Source organism: Ovis canadensis, chromosome 17 (genome assembly GCF_042477335.2).
Source record: "Ovis canadensis isolate MfBH-ARS-UI-01 breed Bighorn chromosome 17, ARS-UI_OviCan_v2, whole genome shotgun sequence".
Classification (NCBI taxonomy): domain Eukaryota; kingdom Metazoa; phylum Chordata; class Mammalia; order Artiodactyla; family Bovidae; genus Ovis; species Ovis canadensis.
In genome coordinates this window covers 26,011,117-26,034,737 of record NC_091261.1, presented here as the reverse complement: position 1 = coordinate 26,034,737, position 23,621 = coordinate 26,011,117, and the positions used below count along the sequence as shown (strand labels likewise).

The 23,621-nt window shown below is 38.2% G+C and overlaps 1 protein-coding gene across 9 annotated transcripts in view; it reads right to left on the bottom strand.

The window, feature by feature from the left end:
* INPP4B (inositol polyphosphate-4-phosphatase type II B) overlaps positions 1–23,621 on the bottom strand; it is an 883,288-nt gene that overhangs the window by 149,786 nt on the left and 709,881 nt on the right. For all 9 annotated transcript variants that reach the window (XM_069556830.1, XM_069556833.1, XM_069556829.1 and 6 more), the window contains one exon: positions 5,488–5,665. In XM_069556830.1, the coding sequence (XP_069412931.1) occupies positions 5,488–5,665 (178 nt within the window). The remainder of the gene's footprint in view (positions 1–5,487; positions 5,666–23,621) is intronic.

Below are 23,621 nucleotides of genomic sequence, written 5' to 3'. Positions count from 1 at the left end.
TATATTCTTTGCAGCTGAAGATGGAGAAGCTTTATACAGTCAGGAAAAGCAAGATCTTGAGCTGACTATGGCTGAGATTATCAGCTCCTTAATGCATAATTCAGGCTCAAATTAAACCAAGTAGGAAAAACCACTAGTCCATTCAGGTACGACCTAAATCAAATCCCATATGATGATACAGTGGAGGTGATGAATAGATTCAAGGTCTGGTAAACAGAGTGCCTGAATAACTGTGGACAGAGGTTTGTAACATTGTACAGGAGGCAGTGACCAAAACCATTCCAAAGAAAAAGAAATGCAAGAAGGCAAAGCAGTAGTCTGAGAAAGCTTTACAAACAGCTGAGAAAAGAAGAGAAGCAAAAGGTGAGAGAAAGAGACAGATATACTCAATTGAATGCAAGTTGCAGAGAATGGCAAGGAGATATAGCAAGGCCTTCTGCAATGAACAATGCAAAGAAATAGAGGAAAATAATAGAATAGCAAGGACTAGAGATCTCTTCAAGAAAATTGGAGACACCAATTGTTGGTATCATGTAACGACAGGCACAATAAAGGACAAAAACAGTAAGGACCTAACAGAGGCAGAAGAGATTAAGAAGAGTTGGCAAGAATACACCAAAGAACTGTAAAAAAAAGGTCTTGAAAGTGAATATGAAGTAGCTCAGTCATGTCTGACTCTTTGCAACACCATGGACTGTATGGCCTACCAGGCTCCTCCATCCATGGAATTTTCCAGGCAAGAGTACTGGAGTGGGTTGCCATTGCCTTCTCCAAGGGATCCTCCTGACCCAGGGATCGAACCTGGGTCTCCCACCTTGCAGACAGACAGACACTTTACCGCCTGAGACATCAGGGAAGCCCTGATCTGCATAACCACAATGGCATGGTCCTTCACCTAGAGTCAGACATCCTGGGGTGTGAAGTCAAGAGGGGGTTAGGAAGCATTACTACTAACAAAGCTAGTGAAGGTGATGGAATTCCTGCTAAAATTTCACAACCTAAAAGATGATACTGTTAAAAGTGCTGCACTCAATATGTCAGCAAATTTGAAAAACTCAGTAGTGGCCACAGGACTGGAAAAGGTCAGTTTTCATTCCAATCTGAAAAAAAACGCAATGCCAAAGAAAGTTCAAACTACTGTCCAGTTGCACTCAACTCACATACTAGCCAGGTTATGCTTAAAATCCTTCAAGACAGGCTTCAGAAGCATGTGAAGCGGGCACTTCCAGATGTACAAGCTTGGTTTAGAAAATGCAGAGGAACCAGAGATCAAACTGCCAACATCTATAGGCAATAGATGAAGCAAGGGAATTCCAAAAACATCTGCTTCATTGACTATGATAAAGACTTTGACTGTATGGATCACAACAAACTGTGGAAAATTCTTAAAGAGATGGGAATACCAGTCCATCTTACCTGTCTCCCGAGAAACCTGTGTGCAGGTAAAGCAACAGTTAGAACCTTACATGGAACAACTGACTTGTTTAAAATTGGGAAAGTAGTATGACAAGGCTGTATATTGCCACCCTGCTTATTTAGCTGATATGTTGAGCGTATTATGCAAAATGCCAGGATGGATGAAGTACAGCTGGAATCAAGATTGCTGGGAGACATCAACAACCTCAGACATGCAGAAGATACTACCCTAATGGCAGAAAGCGAAGAGGAACCAAAGAGCCTCTTAATGAGGGTGAAAGAGGAAAGTAAAAATGCTGGCTTAAAACTCAACATTCAAATAACTAAGATCATGGCAATCGGCTCCATCACTTCACGGCAAATAGAAAGTGGAAGCAGTAACAGATTTTATTTTCTTGGGCTCCAGAATCACTGCAGATGGTGACCACAACCATGAAATTTTCCTCTACCCTTCCTCCTTGGAAGAAAAGCTATGACAAACAGCATATTAAAAAGCAGACTCATCACTTTGCCAACAAAAGTTTATATAGTCAAAGGTATGATTTTTCCAGTAGTCACGGATGGATGTGAGAGTTGGACCATAAAGAAGGCTGAGTGCCAAAGAACTGATGCTTCTGAATTGTGTGGACTCTTGAGAGTCCCATGGACAGCAATGAGATCAAATTAGTCAGTCCTAAAGGAAATCAACCTGAATATTCAATGGAATGACTGATGCTGAAGCTGATGCTCTAATACTGTGGCTACCTGGTGCCAAGAGCTGACTCTCTGGAAAAGACTGATGCTAGGAAAGATTGAAGGCAAAAGGAGAAGGGGGCAGCAGAGAATTAGATGGTTTGATAGTATTACCGACTCAATGGACATGAATTTGAGCAAACTTTAGGAGATAGTGAGGGAAAGGAAAGACTGGCATGCTGCAGTCCATGGGGTCACAAGGATTAGGACACAACCTAGTGAGAGAAATTGCTTTGTGAGGAGCAGAATAATAATGTTATTGTTTGTTTAGTCATTAGGTTGTGTCAGACCCTTGCGCTCCCACGGACTGTAGCCTGCCAGGACCTTCTATCCATGAGATTTCCCAGGCAAGAATACTGGAGTACATTGCCATTTCCTCCTTCAGGTCCTGACCCAGGGTTGAAACCCACGTCTCCTGCATTGTTGGCCGATTCTTTACCTCTGAGTTACCAGGGAAGCCCCAGAATAATTATGGCTTTCTTAAAAAAGGTCTATCCATCTCTATGAAATGGAGACTATCATGTGTATTTGAAGCTAATGTCAGACATGCATTTAATTTATAATATATATGCTTATATTTAGGTCTTTATTTTTTTCATTTTGAATTTATTTACATTGCTTTCCTCTCTCTCTCCCTCCTCTTTTTGTCTTTTTTTTTGGTCTTAGTGCAGTGTAATTTTAGTCTAGGGAAAAGTAAAATGTGTCTTTTATCCCACTCTATTACTAACCTTTCATATCTTATGTTAAAACTTTGGTTTATGCTTTGTCTTCTCTGTTTGGATTATTCATGTATAGTCAGAATTTGTCTTTGGCTATAATCCTACATCATAAAATTAGATAATTTCTTTAATATTTCCATAAACTAACACATAGCAAACAAAATCCAGTTATCTGTCAGAAGGTATACTAAGAATTAAAAAATTAGAAACACTTAATTGAGTTTGTCCATATTAGAACATGAAAAATTTATAGAATATTTTACTGTGGGAATTCAGTTAGGTCCCTATTATGCACTGAATATCTATAAGGATGATTTTCTAAGAAAATAACTCAAGAACTTGTTTTCCAAATATGCCAGTTCACATTCAATAAAAGAAAAAAGGGGGCTATCAATAAAGAAAAGATTTATTTTCTAATCCATAGTGTGCAAGTCTCTGAGCTTAAAGCCAAAATATTTTAAGTTAACTCTTGCTAATATTAAACTATACTAAAATTTAAAGTGCTATTTATGTGATTTACCTTTTATGCTAGATTTATTGCAGGCAGATTCTTTATCCTCTGAACCACCAAGGAAGCCCTCGTGGATAATACTTTATTGTAAACCACAAGCTAGTAACTGTCTTCATACACTATGCAAAACTCTGTTAACTTAGGTACTTCTTTGAAATTCTGGGCATGAATTCTTAAAGAAATGCATGGCTTGCAAACTTAACCTAAAAAAAAAAAAATCTTTCTGATTCCAAGCGCTGACAGATTTATTAGTAGACAAAACTTGTCTACTCAGTAAAAAAATAAAGGGACAAAAGTTGGACCAATGCTGAATTAAAGGTAAGGTGAAAATATTATACGTGCCCTGCCCCCTCCCCTAAATCACCGCAGCAAGTTGTAAATGATGCATGGAATGACAAAGCCCTGCCCAACGCACAGGAAGAAGCCCTGAAATCACCACTGTGGGGTACTAACTGCTGGAATTTTCTGCAGAGCTGAACCCAGGAAGCCCTCACCTCATCTACAAATCCAAAAAAGAAATGGAACTGAAAATAATTCTATTATTTTACTCTATGCAACACCCTCCTCCTTCCTTTTTCTTAGCCAGAACATATTCAATGACTATTAAAATACTTAAGTATTGCTAAGGAGTTTGTTTAATAATTTTTTATTTTTTAACAAAGGAAATATCAAGACATATATTACATGGAAAATACCATAAAGGGTTTCCATTCCTGAGTCAACTAGACCCTGGGTCTGACCGCTAGTTTTGTTTGAATCCTGGGTTTGATTCTACCTGCCTGATTTTGTACATGCTTTAAACTTCTTTGAGCTTCCATCTTCTCCTTTGTGAAATGGAGATAACATGGACACACAGTTTGAAGGTTCAGTGAAATAACCTAAGCCACTGTAATCACTAGCATGATACTGGACAATGTAGGTAGTTGTAAAATTTGGGTCAATTTTTTCCTCGCTTTTCCTAGCATGGAAGGAAGATTGCATTTTGAACTGGAAGTCTTGGGTTTTAATTTTTCACTCCTTAGTTTATTAGACAATTCACTCGACTTTTCTGATGACATCTTAGCTATTTTTCTTCTGAAAATAGATGTTGAGTACATCCTATGAGAAAAATACATGATAATATAGACTTTAAAATGTTAAGTAAGGGCAAAGTGGTACAAATGAACATGTCTGAGTCAAATATATATATATATACACAGATATAGTATTCAAGTTTCTAGGAATCTATACTTCAGGGATGCAATAAACTACACTATTTTATTTTAAAATGTTATCTTGAGAATTTTCTTTGGTCAGTTTCTTCAAGGGCATATTTATTAGAAATATCTCATAATAAATTGCAAAATGTCCTCAGGATGCAGAGGTTATGAATGAGTGTACCAGAATTGGACTCTAAGACATTTGACTTTGCATTTCTAATCAAGCTGCAATTTGATTTTTTCCTATCTTGGTTCTCCATATCATTCAGATGCCCTGATTCATTATGGAAATTGATGTTTGAGTATCTACCCCATGCCAGACTAGCTTTTCTCTTTACATATACAAATGCAAGTCACCTTTGGAAGAATGCAGACCTAGGTCCCAGTACATTTCAAACATTAACTAATAATTTTGGAAATTTTTAGAACCTTCTCCCAGGAGACAATGTTGTAGAAAGCAAACTGAGGCACAAGAATCACCCCATGCTACTGATGAGAATCCACACGAAAGTTCTGCTCTCAAATGAAGTGACATTCCTACTCAAAGGGCTCGCTTCATATGCATAAAAATTAGGTGCTCGCCAGAGGAAAATACTTTTCAAAATCTAATTTAATTCATTTAATACAACCATGAAGCAAAGAAAATGAAAGATGTCAAGGAAAAGAGAAAATATACTTCAACCAATAATAGGTTTCATTTCCTACTAGGAAAAAAAAAAATGTTCAGTAAGATTTGAAAAGAGAATGAGGCCAATTCATTTTGATCCTGTGGCAATACTTTGAAGCTTACTTTCTAACCTGGTCTATTTTACATTTCCAGATGCTATGAAAGGTAATGTATGCAGAAAGCAACACCAGTGGGGATTTGGGTATTTCGTTTTCCCCACTGCAGTGACAATTTGGATCTTACTTTTTCTGAAAGCATCTTTAAAGAATTCTTCAAGCTGTCTGGAGAATGCTGGCTTGCAGAATTAAGCAGTAGGTCTGCATGGGTTGCTATCAGAGGTTGTAGTTGATTGATGTTGCTGAGAACTTCTCTTGCTTTGGCTGTGTTTTCAGGTGAATAGTAAATAAACTGGTATCCAGTACTGCAACAACAAAGATAAAGGCGAATTACACAACAAGCAGAAAGAACTGTCAGCACTTAGGACCAGATGCTAAGTGATAAACAGAACGCCTAATAGCACTACTTCCTACTGAACAGATAAGAATTACTTTAAGAGATATTTGTGATATTCTGCGTTTTTTCAAGTCAAATGGCCAAGATATTTTGAAAGACTAGGTGAAATGATTCTAGTCCTTGCTTAAGCACTAAGAAGATTTTTCATGATTACATATGTCAAGAATTAGCATTCGAAACAAATTTAATTACTAATGAACCTGAGGTCACACAGTACAGAGAGAAGAGTTTAAAACTTTATATTTAGGCCATTATGAATACAGATCCTGGCTTTGCCACTTAGTAGGCCGGGTGATCTTAGCGTAATCTTAGTTTCCTCATCAGGAAAGTGGGAATAATTAACCAAACAGTTCTAAGAGGTGGGTAAGATCAGCCATCATTCACGTGAAATGCCTAAAATAGTGCATGACACAGAGCAGTAATTTAATAATTACTATGTATATCTTCCCCATGATAGTTAGGGCAGAAGGCATAAACTCTAATAGCTGAGAAATGGGGAGAATATAAATTAAGGCTAAGGGAGCATATGGAGAATTTTGGTGGACAGAAAAGGGACATTGATGACATAAAAATTCCATTTTGCTATTTTTTTCACCATCCTTTTTGTTCGCCTTGAAGTTTCCTCATTTGACTTGCCAAAATATCTAAAACTGACTACAAATGAAAGAATTACTTTTATAATCATCATTTAAGAATTGGTTAAGCACATTATGGGGGTAAGAATTTCATCAAATGATGACGTCTTTGTCCAGATGCATTAAGAAAGATGAAGGAGACATTCCGGCAAAACTTCAAAGAAAAAGGAGAGTGGCCACGGTTGGTACATTGACAGGGTGGGTGCAACACTTGGTTATATCCCTTTACATCCAACCATCAGTGCTTTTTTTCATTATACCATTGAAACTAAGTCTTCCTAAAACAAAGTTCCCTTACAGAGTTTATGATTCCTATCTCTATTCAAAATTTGATACCCATTCTTGTCCTCTTTGACCTCAATCTTGTGCTCATCAACCGAACAGTTGATTAAAATTGCTGTCGTCTGTACCATTGTCAACATACTATAATTGTTGTTGTAGATATCATCATTAACTTACAAACTCAGGTTGTTCCTCCAGGGCATGATGAACTAACAGGCTCAAGTTATGGACCACGTGGCCCGAGAATCATAAACCAGAGATACCCTGGACTCCCGAAACTATGATTGAGTGAGTGAGTGACTGAAGTCGCACAATCGTGTCCGACGCTTTGCGACCACATGGACTGAAGCCCACCAGGCTCCTCCATCCATGGAATTTTCTAGGCAATAGTACTGGAGGGGGTTGCCATTTCCTTCTCCAGGGGATCTTCCTGACCCAGGGATCAAACCCAGGTCTCCCACATTGCAGGCAGATGCTTTACGCTTTGAAACTATGATTATCCTGGCCCTTTCTTCTTCCCCTTAAAAAAAAAAAAAAACCCAAACTCAAAAGACCAAGATGGAGTGGCCCTGAGGCTTGCCTGCCACTTCCTTCTTGGTGTTCTGCAATAAATCCCTACTTTGCTATCAGAGTTGAGTTTGGCTTTATGACCCATGGGCACATAAACCCTTTGCTGGATTTCACCTTGCAACCCCTGTTGAGTATATTGAATATTCTCTTTACATTTACCAGCTCAATTATTAATATTCCCATAATTTCATTTTTCTTCTATTCTTTTTTCCATTTAAAAAAATTTATTTACTTTTGTATCGAAGGATAATTGCTTTACCGAATTCCATTGGTTTCTACCAAACAACAACAGGAGTCAGCCATAGGTATGTTGGAATATAGTTGATTAACAATGTTGTGACAGTATCAGATACACAGCAAAGCGACTCAGCCTTACATCTATACATACCCATTCTCCCCCAAGTTTCCCTGCCATCCAGGCTCCCACATAACATTAGCAGAGTTCCTGTGCTATACAGTAGGTCCTCATAATTCTTTCCATTTCTTATTTTAAAATATTAGCACCCAATAAGAAAAATTAACATTTCAGAAGAACTCTCCCTTCCCTTTACACTAATGATTTAAAGAACAAAGTATTCATTTCTTTAGGGAGACAATACAATAAATCTATTATTTTATTTACTTTTTTCACAATTATATTTAAAATGTCCTTGGTTGCTTGGACTATTTGGGAGATAGGACAAGAAGCTGAATGAAGGATAGAAGTTTATAAAGGCTAAGAAGCATGATTAGAATCTGCTCTTAATTTTGTACTTAAAGTTTTTTTTTTTTTTTCAATTTCAGAAGCAGGAGTTTAAAAATAAAGCACACCACTTATTTTAATGCAAACTGAAGCAGATGACAAGTAACAACGGTGAGGAAGAGAGAGAAAACAATAGTCCCTGACAATTCTCTCTCTTTCTGGTTCTTCTGATCTCCTGGGAGACTATGCTCAGGCCTTTAACAAAAATCATGAACTGGAATGTCCTCCTACTCACCTGTACTCAGACTGGATAAAAAATTAAATTCACCAGAATCTTTAGTAAATCAAACAACTCTGTGTTATTACTGCAAAAAAATTATTATATAAAGATATTGACATATCCACTACTAAATATAAAATGGATAACCAACAGGGACCTACTGTATAACACAGGGAACTATTCTTAATATTTTCTAATAACCTATACGGGAAAAGAATCTGAAGAAGAATATGTGTGTGTGTAAACGAATCACTTTGCTGTACAGTGATAAAAGTAACATAACATTGTAAATTAACTATACTTCAATGAAAAAAATACATAGTTACTGATGTGTGATCAGAGTGGGGATGACGTTTAATACATAGCATTTTTGACAGCTGAGAATATGACTTCTTAAGGACCATACACAGAAAGCAGCCTGCGGGGGCTGCTCCGTGGTCCCTTTTAACTGATCTGCTCTTCTCTCGTTATAATTGCTTTCTGGTTTCATCTTATGGGGATGGCAGGCCTCCCATGGCTTAGCTCAGGAAGGCCAGTGTGGTCTTCCCACCTTATCTTCACAGATCTGTCCTCTTTCTGGGTGTGTCATTCCTGGTCTCTCACATGTTCATTCCCATGCACTCTTTTATTCTTATAATTTAATTTTTATTTTTATTTGCTTATTTATTTGACTGAGCCAAGTCTTAGTTGTGGCACTCAGGATCTTTGATCTTCACTGTGGCATGTGGAATCTGTAACAGTTCCTTGACCCGGGACGGAACCCAGGCCCCCTGCACTGGGAGCACGGAGTCTTACCCACTGGGCCACCAGAGGAGTCCCAGTCCACGGCCCCTTTTTGACCTCTGTCACTATGACCTTCCCCCGTGACTCATACCATACTTCCCTGGCAGTTCACTGTTACTTTATTTCTGAACATTTTCCATTTTCATTGTTTTATCTACACATTTCTTACCCGGCAAATTCCCTAAGAGTCTCCTCTCCCCTGGAGAGAATACATTGTCAAGATTTACTTCTTGCATATTCTTTCCTTATACCTTAGTTCAGTGGTCCTCAAATTTTAACAGGCATTAGATTCACCTGGGGATGATGTCAGGGCCTGGGTATTTTTAATAAAGAATGCAGGTGCCCTGGCAACACCAAGAGATTCTGCTGCAGTGAGCTGCAGCTTTCCTAACAAGCACCTTGGGAAATCCTGATGCAGATGAACGATGAAGCACATTTTAGAGACATGAGCTGCCACTGTTTTGCCTATAGTTGTCCTCTCCACCTCTGGTCACACTACACAATAACCCCGACCAAAGTTCCTTCTCTAAGGCAACTTCTGTACACCAACTTTATGTTCACAGTTTTGTTCAATATTAGTCTTATTTTCACTTGTTGTTTTAAAAATTGAGGGAGAGTTGATTTACAATGTTGCATTAATTTCTGCTCTACAGCAAAGTGACTCAGCCATATATAGGCATACACTTTTTCATATTCTTTTCCACTATGATTTATCACAGGATTGGATACAGTAAGACCCTGCGGTTTACCATTCTATATATACTGGTTTGCATCTGCCAACTCCAAACTCCCATTCTACCTGTTGCCTCTACCTCGCTGGCAACCACAAGTCTTTTTTCTAGGTCTATGAGTCTGTTTCTGCTGCACTCTATATTCAGCACAAATCACTCTGGTTCACTTCTCATTATGAGTGTCAGTCCCACCAAAACTTTCCATCACCCTTTCATCTTTCCGCTCCCAATATATTCCCACCTTCTTCCTCTCCATCCCTAATGCAGTCTTCAATCACCATCCCATCATGGGACATAACTGTAACTCCTGCCCCACGTTCCTGAGTCAGTTTCTATTTGAACAGAGTTGTGTAGTACGCACTGGTTCTCCTGGTTAAGTCTTTTAATAATGAGCATCTTACCTAGTGAGGCTGAAAGACTCATTTTCCACAATAAAAGCCAATGTTGGTGTCCAATTTGAAATAGTATGGTATATTAAAAAAAAATCACAACCCATAAAATAAATTTAAGTGTGCATAAATTTCATCTACCTATTCATTGTCTTACTCTTTAAACATGCTATTTAACAGTTACAGCTTTTTAAATAGAAAGTTATGAGTATAATTTAATTATCGAGATAAAAAGAATATAGCTAAATTCTATTTTATAGTTCTCTGAAATTTAAACTGAATCCAAACACTTGAATCAACTATCAATCAGACAAAGACAAAATATTTGTTTGGACAAAAAATATTTAATAGGATATAAATATTATAGCAAATCATGGGTAAATATTTGAAAGTAGTATAATTTTATATTGGTGAAATAGTGAATTAAAGTATATAGATGGATGTATATACGATATACACTTTGATTTAATATATATTTAAATTATTTAATATCCTATTAATTAGCATATGTACCTACACACACTCATATGTTCATGAGCATATTGTTATTAGAGGTAGGCTTAATTTTTGAGGTATAAAGAAAAATAAAGCACATAGTAAAATAATATTCATATTTATAAATGTGAATTGATAACTGAAATATGATTAAAATAATGATGTATGTTTTCATGTGTATATCCCAACTCAGTCACTTCTTGGTCCTCCTTATTTTCCCATCCTCTAGTATTCTTCGGGCTTCCCAGGTGATGCTAGTGATAAAGAACCTGCCTGCCAATGCAGGAGACAGAAGAGACATGGGTTCGATTCCTGGGTTGGGAAGATCCCCTGGAGGAGGGTATGGCAACCCTCGCCAATATTCTTGCCTGGAAAATCCTAAGGACAGAGGAGCCTGGCAAGCTACAGTCCATACGGTTGCAAAGAGTCGGAGAGAACTGATGTGATTTAGCACACACACACTAGTGTTACGTGTTCCAAGGCTCAATCCTTGGAAGACTTCCTTGCTTTTATCAACATGTCCTTTCTATGTAATCTCATTTAAACTTGTGGTTTATAAACCTCAGTTGTATTAATGATTTTCAAATTCATTCATTTCCCATCTAGACTGTTCCTTAAATTCCATTAAAAGCAAAAACATTTCTCTTGACAGTCCCAATTTATCATATCCCAAACCAAACTCCTCATGTGCTCCCCATTCTCTATAACAGCTTCTCCACCATAACTCACACCAAGCTCATCTGATGTGGCCAACATCTCTTCCTCTCCTAACTTGTGCCAAATTTTCCAGAAAATTCTGCCTTCTTCTTCCAAACATATGCAGAATCTAATTGCTCATTTCCACACTCACTGCAACCATTGCTTTTGCAAGCCACCACCATCTTCCACCAGGATTAGCACAATAGCCTACAAACTGGTCTTCCCTCCTCTGTCCTTACACTGACACTTAGAAATCTTTGCCTCATGTTTAGGTTATGTTGTTGTTTAGTCACTAAGTCACATAGGTTGGATGAAGGCAGGAAGCAGGCAAGAAGAGAGAAACAAAACTGTTCTTAGCCCGATGCCCATACCTCAAATTTGGGAACTTGCTCTGCTGTTTATCTGTGCCCTCCTTCCTCCAGGCCACTGCTATCTCCATTCCTTAACCCATTTACTCAAGTAGGCCACTATTTTGGAAAATGGAGTCATGGAAAAATACAGATGAGACAGGATGAGGTGGCAAGGAGGGAAACAGGAAGAAAACAGAAGGAGGCGTGGCACGGGTGGATTAGGGTGGATGAACTTAGGAAAACTGCTATGGGGTGCTGTTTTTCCACTCCTGCTGCAGAAATAAATCTCCTGGGAAAATCGGAGGACTATTTCCGCTTCTTTTCTTCCCCCTACTCAAGCACTGCTTAAAAAAAAAAAAAAAAAAAAAGATTTCCTGAATCCAGAGAGTGGGACAAACATGCTTTCAGTTCTGAGAAGAAAACTATGTGGATAATAAATGAAAATGTACACCTTAGTGCACTTGAATATACCCTTCTGGCTTCACAGGGTTTAACAATGTGCTTCAGGATATTGTAGAAGGTTAAAAACACACACACACACAAAATCATATGAAATCACATGGCTCTGCCTTCGCCCATTCATCCTTTCCATTGTTTTTTTCCCTTTTTTCTTTTTGCTAGAAGTGTAGCTTACAAATAAGGACCTGAAGGAAAACAATATCTGCTCTTGTTTACCCCCTATGGATTTCACTTGTATAATTAAATGAGTTACAAAATCTAAACTTAAATTGATGTTTGTCTCTGAAAATACTCTTTTTAAAAATACTGGTTTCTTGGAAATTTTAGAATCAGTTTTTGAACAAACCTTGCTGCGATTTATTAGCTCTGTGACAAGTAATGCTAATCAAGGGAAAAACAAACAAACAGAAACACCTAAAATTCATTTCATTTTCGTTCAACTTGCCCTCAAAGAAAATGTAACTATTGACTCTGATCACAATAGTTCCTACAATCTTATTTTTCAGTTTGAATGCTCTTATCTGCCATTTTTTGACCAGTTGGGCCATATGTGTGTGTGTGTGTGTGTATAATATATAACATATATATACTACATACTTATAGACTCATGTTCTTTCCTTAGTCCTATTCTTGCTCTAATAAAAGGCACCCAGACACTATTATCTGACAAAGTTCAATGAGTTTTCACTTCCTTCCATGGCCTATTCCCATTTATCCATAGTTTCACTTGCCCCAATTTCTTTTGCCAACTTCCAAGAGTTTGGTTGATCTATTTCTGCCTAGTTTGGCTTCTGGTATTTTCATGCTCACTAATCTGGGAACATGCAATGGAGTAACACCCAAACCAGGTTCCCTGATTCCCTTCCATCCAAAAACTTTCTGAACTCCGTCCTGGGCATTATTTTTCATATACCTCATTAAAATACAGAGAAGGTTGTTGTTGAGTCTCTCAGTCATTTCCAGCTCTTTATGACCTCATGGACGATAGCCTGCCAGGCTCCACTGTCCATGAGATTTTCCAGGCAAGGATACTGGAGAAGGTTGCCATTTCCTTCTCCAGGGAATCTTCCTGACCCAGGGATCAATTGAACTCTCATCTTCTGCTTAGCAGGCAGATTCTTTACCACTGAGCCACCTGGAAAGCCTATAAGATAAGGCATAAGAATAGAAACCATCTTCCAACAAACAAAAGCCCAGGACCAGATGACTTTATGGGTGAATTCTACCAAAAATTTAGAGAAGAGCTAACAACTATCCTACTCAAACTCTTCCAGAAAATTGCAGAGGAAGGTAAACTGCCAAACTCATTCTATGAGGCCACCACCACCCTAATACCAAAACCAGATAAAGATGCCACAAAAAAAGAAAACTACAGGCCAATATCACTGATGAACATAGATGCAAAAATTCTCAACCCCCAAATTCTAGCAAACAGAATCCAACAACATATTAAAAAGATCATATATCATGACCAAGTGGGCTTTATCCCAGGGATGCAAGGATTCTTCAATATTCACAAATCAATAGCGTGATACACCACATTAACAAACTGAAAGATAAAAACCATATGGTTACCTCAAAAAATGCAGAGAAAGCCTTTGACAAAAGTCAACATCCATTTATGATAAAAAAACCCACCAGAAAGCAGGCATAGAAGGAACATACCTCAATATAATATAAGCCATATATGATAAACCCATAGCAAACATTATCCTCAATGATGAAAAATTGAAAGCATTTCCCCTCAAGTCTGGAACAAGACAAGGGTGCCCACTCTCACCACTACTAATCAACATAGTTTTGGAAGTTTTAGCTACAGCAATCAGAGAAAAAAAGAAAGAAAAGGAATCCAGACTGGAAAAGAAGAAGTAAAACTCTCACTGCTTGCAGATGACATGATCCTCTACATAGAAAACCCAAAAGACACCACTAGAAAACTACTAGAGCTAATCAGTGAGTATAGTAAAGTTGCAGGATATAAAATTAACACACAGAAATCCCTTTCATTTCTATAAACTAACAATGAGAAAACAGAAAGAGAAATTAAGGAAACAATTTCATTTACTATTGCAATGAAAAGAATAAAATACTTAGGAATAAATCTACCTAAAGAAACAAAAGACCTATATATAGAAAACTATAAATGATTAAGAAATCAAAGATGACACAAATAGATGGAGAAATATACCATGTTCATGGATCAGAAGAATCAATATAGTGAAAATAAGTATACTATCCAAAGCAACCTATAGATTTAATGTAATCCCTACAAGCTACCAATGGTATTTTTCACAGAACTAGAACAAATAATTTCACAATTTGTATGGAAATACAAAAAAATCTCGAACAGCCAAAGCAATCTTGAGAAAGAAAAATGGAACTGGAGGAACCAACCTGCCTGACTTCAGACTATACTACAAAGCTACAGTTATCAAGACAGTATGGTACTGGCACAAAGACAGAAATATAGATCAATGGAACAAAATAGAAAGCCCAGAGATAAATCCACACACCTATGGACACCTTATCTTTGATAAAGGAGGCAAGAATATATAATGGAAAAAAGACAATCTCTTTAACAAGTGAGCTGGGAAAACTGATCAACCACCTGTAAAAGAATGAAACTAGTTTCCTTGGTGTGTATGCCCAGCAGTGGGATTGCTGGGTCATAAGGCAGTTCTATTTGCAATTTTTTAAGGAATCTCCACACTGTTCTCCATAGTGGCTGTACTAGTTTGCATTCCCACCAACAGTGTAAGAGGGTTCCCTTTTCTCCACACCCTCTCCAGCATTTATGGCTTGCAGACTTTTGGATCACAGACATTCTGACTGGTGTGAAGTGGTACCTCATTGTGGTCTTGATTTGCATGTCTCTAACAATGAATGATGTTGAGCATCTTTTCATGTGTTTGTTAGCCATCCATATGTCTTCTTTGGAGAAATGTCTATTTAGTTCTTTGGCCCATTTTTTGAGTGGGTTGTTTATTTTTCTGGAATTGAGCTGCATAAGTTGCTTGTATATTTTTGAGATTAGTTGTTTGTCAGTTGCTTCATTTGCTATTATTTTCTCCCATTCAGAAGCCTGTCTTTTCACCTTGCTTATATTTTCCTTTGTTGTGCAGAAGCTTTTAATTTTAAGAGACACATGTACCCCAGTGTTCATTGCAGCACTGTTTATAATAGCCAGGACATGGAAACAACCTAGATGTCCATCAGCAGAAGAATGGATAAGAAAGCTGTGGTACATGTACACAATGGAGTATTACTCAGCCATTAAAAAGAATATATTTGAATCAGTTCTAATGAGATGGATGAAACTGGAGCCGATTATACAGAGTGAAGTAAGCCAGAAAGAAAAACACCAATACAGTATACTAACACATATATATGGAATTTAGGAAGATGGCAATGACGACCCTGTATGCAAGACAGGGAAAGAGACACAGATGTGTAGAGCGGACTTTTGGACTCTGAGGGAGAGGGAGAGGGTGGGATGATTTGGGAGAATGGCATTGAAACAAGTATACTATCACGTAAGAAATGAGTCGCTAGTCTATGTTCGATACAGGATACAGGATGCTTGGGGCTGGTGCACAGGGATGATCCAGAAAGATGATATGGGGGTGGAAGGTGGGAGGGGGGTTCATGTTTGGGAACTCATGTACACCCGTGGTGGATTCATGTCAATGTATGGCAAAACCAATACAGTATTGTAAAGTAAAATAAAGTAAAAATTAAAAAATAAAAAATAAATAAAAATTTAAATAATTAAAATGTTAAAAAAAGAAACATATTGGTAGGCACAGCATATAAATATTGAAACAAAATATAATTGGAAAGTTCTCACCTTCCAATTAAAAACAGATCTCATTAAAAAAGATGTATAATTCTATGTTATAACACAAATTAGACATAAAGAATTCAAAAATCATTTCACCATTAAGTTATTTTTGACAAATATTTAATGACTGCTACTTGGTCAAGGCTCAGAGAAAAGCAAAAGATTAGAGTTGTTCAGCAAGATAATCATTGGATGAGTGTGAAGATGTCTGTCCCCTAAATGCTACAGACCGGGCTGGTAGCAGAGAAGAAGAAAAAGGGGGATAAATAGCTGCTTCCCATAAGTCCTTGAAAATCTAAGGCTCTACATTCTAAATGTGTACAAAAATTGCCCAGGTAACCACAGCTTCAGGCTTTGTTTACTGACTACTCAGAACTATAGCTCTTCATATTTCTAAGAGGTCAGAACTTTGTTTAAGAGCAACAAGAGGGAGGGGATATATCTATACTTGTAACTGATTCACATTCTTGTACAGCAGAAACTAACACAACATTGAAAGCAACTATACTCAAATTTAAAAATAAATTTTAAAAAAAGGAGCAGTGAAAAGGAATGTCACATTGCAAATTTTCTAGGTATTTTGTTTTTGGAGATTTTTTTCATGATACCTAGTTTTTCCATATTTGCTGAAAATGTTAGGGGCAAAGGGTTTTAGAAAGACCTTTTTCTTATTCCATAACTAAATAAAGAAAAAAAGAAAGGAAGGAAGGAAAGGAAAGATGGAAAACAAAGAGGAAAGCCCTAAAGGGAATAGAACTCTCTATCCACCTCTACCACTCTAAGTAAATTTGTTACCCTTTCCAAAACATTCACTGATGCATCTCCTCTGTGTATACACGATTTCATGTTTTCTTGCAAATACATTTTATATACATCTCTAGATACCTAACAATCCACATACTAATTGAAATGACTATACAGTGTTCCACTTCAGTAATGCAGAATAGCTTTCTTAAATATATTCTTTCAAGATGTTTCTAATATTTTACTACTATGAATAGATGCTCTGAACACCTGAAATAAAATACTTGCCTTTTAAAAAATTATTTTTATTATATGTATATTCCTAAATAAGTGGTTTTCCTGAGGTGTATTTTGGAAGGTTGCAGACAGAGAACTGGTGAGGTCGTGTGTGTGTGTATGTGTGTGTGTGCATGTGTGTGTGCATGTGTGTGTGTGTGCATGCACTCAGTCATGTCTGACTCTTTGCAGCCTCATGGATTGTAGTCCACCAGGCTCCTCTGCCCATGGGATTTTCCAGGCAAGAATACTGGAGAGGGTTGCCATTTCCTTCCCCAGGGGATCTTCCCAACCCAGGGATCAAGTGTGCATATCTTGTGTCTTCTGCATTGGCAGGCAGATTCTTTACCAGTAGTGCCACCTGGGAAGCCCCGCAGTGAAGCTAGAGTCTTAGAAATATTTTTACCGCCTACTATATAGGAGCAGATTAAAATAGGAACTGATCTGCATGTAAAACTACTCTATCTAGTCAAGCACCTTTTTTATAGTATAGATAATTTAATTTACTTTGAACATTATATTGTTCTCATAACAGCCCAGAAAGAGTTGAATAGATCAAAGTTTTAAAAATTTCTATTCAATTCCTAGAAAGGTCATCTGTAAACTAACATTATTCATTTATTAAGAGCATATACATTTCATGCTGAAAATCTACTGAAAGCATGAGGATGAATGCATACAGAGCCTGAGAGTGGGCACAGAAGTCTGATTTTCCAGCTACATCATTAGCTGTAGGAGCAATTCAGTCTTTGAAAATCATTATTCTCACTGATAAAATAAATAGAGAAATTTGTAATCTCTGAGATTCCTTGTAAGTTCTAAGTCTTAAAAGATTCTTTACTGCAAAAAAGGCAGACTCAGTAATTTTATTTTCCCCAACTTCCTTTCATATTGAATATAGACGACTGATCTTATTAAGCAAGCACTGGAAACAAAGGGTGGAATTTCTAGATTCCCTTTCCGAGTGACCTGGCCATTCACCCAGTGAAATGAACCAGAAGCCTAAGAGCCCTTCAACCCTGCTGAGTTACTGCAATTCCTCATCCATTTGGATTTAAATCCTATAAAAATGTCCTTAAATTTTCAACTCCGTACTCACCCACTTCCTCCCACCGGTACTACTGTAATAGCCTGTTTGCTCCTGTTAGTTCTCTCCATATAGTAACTCAAAATGCACACCTGATCGTGTTCCTCTCCAGACCAAACTTGCCATCGTCTTAGCCTATATGATGAGCTGTCATGACTTGACACAGCAACAAGTGTCCTTCCAGTTTGGCTCTCAGCCTTTATCCCCTCTTTCTCTCTCTCTGCTCTTCTCTGTCCCTTTCTTTCAGCTGCTCTATGTTGCTGGAGTTCCTAAGCCAAAGTGCAGTGAATGGCACCACCCTGTCCAGGTGCATTGACAGAAGCCTGGGAATGTTCCTTGACACCTTTGGATTTTTACCTCCCATTCCAAACAGACACATAAAGTCCAAACAATTGCCTAGTCTTTCAAAATATCTCTGCAACAATTCCCTTCTCTCCGCCTGTGCTGAAACCATCCTAGCCAAGCCATCTTTCTCCAACAGGAACACTGCAATAACTACTCACTTACACAAGCCTCCTGACAGGGAAGAAGACACTGGAATAGTTCAGGCAAGGTCTCATCTAATAAAGATTATGCAGTGACACTATTTTTCTCGTCACACAAGCCAACTGTGTGATTTTTCCATGACATAGATCCTGTGTGTAAATTTTTTAAAGTTAGTGTGTGTGTGCTGTCGTGTCCAACTCCTTGTGACCCCGTGGACTGTACCCTGCCAGGCTTCTCTGTCCATTGGATTTTCCAGGCAAGAACACTGGTGTGGATTGCCATGACCTCCACTAAGGAGGCTTCCCGACCCAGAGATCAAGTTCATGTCTCTGTCTTATTCATTGGCAGGTGCGTTCTTTACCACTGAACCACCAGAGAAGCCCTTTGTAAAGTCAGTAGTACTTTCACTAATGACAGTACTTGCAAAGAATGAGGTGCTCTAGAATTAGTTTCTACAGTTCCAGAAAATAGAGTATTTTTAAGTTTTCTGGTGATTTATGACTGCAGCCACAAAATTTAAAAACTCTTGCTCCTTGGAAGAAAAGCTATGACAAACCTAGACAGTGTATTAAAAACCAGAGACATCACTTTGCTGACAAAGGTCTGTCTAGTCAAGGCTGTGGTTTTTCCAGTAGTCATGTATGGATGTGAGAGTTGGACCATAAAGAAGGCTGAGTGCTGAAGAGTTGATACTTTCCAAATGTGGTGCTGGAGATGACTCTTGATAGTCCCTTGGACTGCAAAGAGATCAAACCAGTCAATCCTAAAGGAAATCTGGTGCTGAAGCTGAAGCTCCAATACTTTGGTCACTGATGTGAAGAACTGACTTCTTAGAAAAGAGCCTGATACAGGGAAAGATTAAATTCAGAGAAGGGGGCGGCAGAGGATGACGTGGTTGGATGGTATCACTGACTCAATGGACATGAGTTTGAGCAAACTCAGGTAAACAGTGAAGGACAGGGAAGCCTGCTGTGTTGCAGTTCATGCAGTTGCAAAGAATTAGACACAACTTAGTGATTGAAAAACAACAATTTGTAGGTGACTTTCTTTTCTGTTTTCTGACTTTGGGATTATGGTTATAAATATCTAAGCTAATAGAGAGCTTTTAGGGCTTCCCTGGTGGCTCAGATGGTAAAGAATCTGCCTATAACGTGGGAGACCTGGGTTCAATCCCTGGGTCAGGAAGATTCCCTAGAAAAGGAATTGACAATCCATTCCAGTATTCTTGCCTGGAGAATCCTATGAACACAGAAGCCTGGCAGGCTATAGTCCATGGGATTGCAAAGAGTCAGACACAACTGAACGACTAACAGACACAGAGAGCTTTAAAGAACATGTTGGAAATCACTCAGGATTTAATCTGAGTCTCCATATTTTTCCTCAGATTAAATGCATACTAGTTAAAATAACATAACTATGTCATGATTTTAAACATTTTTTTAGTTTACAGTGAAGAAGAAATGCAACTCCTGATTCATAGAAAATAAGTCATCAAACCATATTTTCTTCTCATATTTAGTTTTTTAAGTAATCAGAAAACAATGTTTCTGCAGCCTGCTATATATTTCATATTTAACTGTTAAGTTTTAATATTCCTACCAATTAACTTTTTCTTCTGAGATAAAACAAAAAGTCATATCTTAATAACTGTGTGAAATGAAAATATTTAATTGTGAAGTCAAATTATCTTCCTAACAGTGATGATATATTTATCTTTCTTCAAAAATCTCAAGGTTGTGACCATTATTTCTAACAATCTAATGATTTCAACAGAAATAAGCCACAACTACAGTCATCATGAGAAACACTGGACTGGAAGAAACACAAGCTGGAATCAAGATTGCTGGGAGAAATATCAATAACCTCAGATATGCAGATGACACCACCCTTATGGCAGAAAGTGAAGAGGAACTAAAAAGCCTCATGAAAGTGAAAGAGGAGAGTGAAAAAGTTGGCTTAAAGCTCAACATTCAGAAAACGAAGATCATGGCATCCGGTCCCATCACTTCATGGGAAATAGATGGGGAAACAGTGGAAACAGTGTCAGACTTTATTTGGGGGGGGGGCTCCAAAATCACTGCAGATGGTGACTGTAGCCATGAAATCAAAAGACGCTTACTCCTTGGAAGAAAAGTTATGACCAACCTAGCTAGCATATTGAAAAGCAGAGACATTACTTTGTTGACTAAGGTCCGTCTAGTCAAGGCTATGGTTTTTCCAGTAGTCATGTATGGATGTGAGAGTTGGACTGTGAAGAAGGCTGAGCACCGAAGAATTGATGCTTTTGAACTGTGGTGTTGGAGAAGACTCTTGAGAGTCCCTTGGACTGCAAGGAGATCCAACCAGTCCATTCTGAAGGATATCAGCCCTGGGATTTCTTTGGAAGGAATGATGCTAAACTGAAACTCCAGTACTTTGGGCATCTCATGCAAAGAGTTGACTCATTGGAAAAGACTGATGCTGGGAGGGATTGGGGGCAATAGGAGAAGGGGATGACAGAGGATGAGATGGCTGGATGGCATCACTGACTTGATGGCCGTGAGTCTGAGTGAACTCCAGGAGTTGGTGATGGACAGGGAGGCCTGGCGTGCTGCGATTCATGGGGTCGCAAAGAGTCGGACACGACTGAGCAACTGAACTGAACTGACGGTGTATATAAGAAACTATAGGGTAACTGCTCTGTGATTTTCTGAGATCACACCATTCAGATTATGTGTTTTAGCATTTTCAGACACTGTTCTCTTTACTTAATTTATTATCACTCAAAATTCTATTATCATTTAGAAAACTTGTTTGCATTTACAATTAAAGTCATTTTCTTTAAAGGAAAGATTTAATCTTTAAGATGCTTGAACTGTCACACTTGACAGAGTGCTTCCTGCTTCAGATCATACCTGCCTTCACAAGCTTCTGGGTAGGTGGCTGGAAGAAGGCTGCCAAATTTTAAATGTCAAAGTCACTACAGCATGACCAACATCGAACCAGATTTTGAGTTGGCTATGTTTATAAAAATAAAAATGTCTTTTATAAAATAAAAAGCTCCTTCTTTCAGAACATAGAAAAGTATATTTTCCCTTCCTAGTCAGGCATGAGGAAACACAAACATTGTGATCGCTGACAAATGGCTGTCTCAAAGTCTACAAGCCATTTGCCACAAGTGCCCGTATGTTTCTGTCGCTTAATTCAGACACAGTGGTCTCTTCAAGCAAAGTAATTTGTTCTTCCTTTTACTGCCAACGACAGACAAAGCTTTCGCTTCTTTCATTTACACCCTCATATACTTACTGCTTCAAGGGACACTTATCAAATCAGCTCCTCGGGATGCAGACATAGTCAGTGCCCTGGCACACACAGCATAGAGTGGAAGAGAGGCAGTTAGGAACTCTGGAGGTTAAAAACAGCTGTGGCCTTGCGAGAGGGAAGGGAAGACTCCAAGGCAAAACTGAAACAGGACTTTGATCTGGTTCACCACGGAGTGGTGTGAGTGGAGGAGAAGATGGTGTGAGTGGCGAAAGACGAAGCTGGGAAAGAAGTCAGGGTCAGATTGTTGTTTAGTCATTAAGTCACGCATGACTCTTTTGAGACCCCATGGACTGTAGCCTGCCAGTCTCCTCTGTCCATGGAATTCTCCAGGCAAGAATACTGGAGTGGGTTGTCATTTCCTCCTCTCGGGGATCTTTCCAACCCAAGGACAGAACTCTCATCTCCTGCATTGGCAGTCGGATTTGTTTTCAATGAGTTACCAGGTTCAGATTACATGTGAAAATATTATGTACCTTGGGCTTTATTCTTCAGGCAAGAGGCAGCTTTGAAATGTTTAAAATAATGAAATCACAAGATCATATTTGCCTTTAAAAATATCATTTCAAGCAAGCTGAGAATAACAAGTGAGATGAAAGCCAGTCTGGAAGATGGAGAGTGACTAAGAGATATGGCAATAGAACATTTAAAAGATGTTGGTTCTACAGATTAGGACTATCCTAAACCACAAGGGATTATGGAAATTAATGACTTCCTGAGAAACAAGAAATGACAAAACTGATTTTTCTTTTTGAAAGGGAAACAAAGGAAGAAAAGTAGTCCAGGATTTTTGCATTTTGAAGTTGAACATCTGGTGGTGTCTTAATTAAGAAAAACAGTCCCTAAGAAAAGTTTGTGGATAAGAAGATGAGAGATGGCTGAATACATTGACTTAGAGGTGTGTGGATGACACTATTGACATGGAGCTGTCTACTAAATGGTTACGAACACAAGTCTGAATCTAAAGATCCATGCCTGGGCTTAGCACAGAGATGGTGTATGAAGCCCAATGCCTAAGAATACGTGGACATAGGGACCTTCTGCATAGCACAGGGAACTAATTCAATATCTTGTAATACTCTATAATAGAAAAGAATCTGAAAAAGGATGTATGTGTGTGTGTGTGTATGTGTGTGTGTGTATGAAGTGAGGTAAGGTGAAGTGAAGTGAAAGTCGTGTCCAGCTCTTTGTGGCCTCAAAGACTATACAGCCCATGGGATTCTCTAGGCCAGAATACTGGAGTGGGTAGCCTTTCCCTTCTCCAGGGAATCTCCCCAACCCAGTGATAGGACCCAGGTCTTCCATATTGGAGGCAGATTCTTTACCAGTTGAGCCACAGGGAAGCCCAAGAATACTGGAGTGGGTAGCCTAGCCCTTCTCCAGGGGATCTTCCTGACCCAGGAATTGATCTGGGGTCTCCTACATTGCAGGCAGATTCTTTACCAACTGAGCTCTCAGGGGTATATGTATACACACATATATTTGTATAACTGCATCACTTTGTTATATATTCAAAACACTATAAATCAACTGTACTTGAATAAAAAAAATTTTTTAAAGAACATGTGGGCAATTAGCATCATATGCCCAGTGATATAACATTTTCTGGAGGGCATTATATAGCATCTCTAACACATAACCACTAGAACTAAGAAATTTCACTTCTAGGAATTTTATTAAAAAAGAAACAAACTTTCAGAAACATAAGAATAAGGGTGAACCTTGCAAAGATAGAGAATTATAACAAAAAACAGAACAATTTAAATGACCACCAA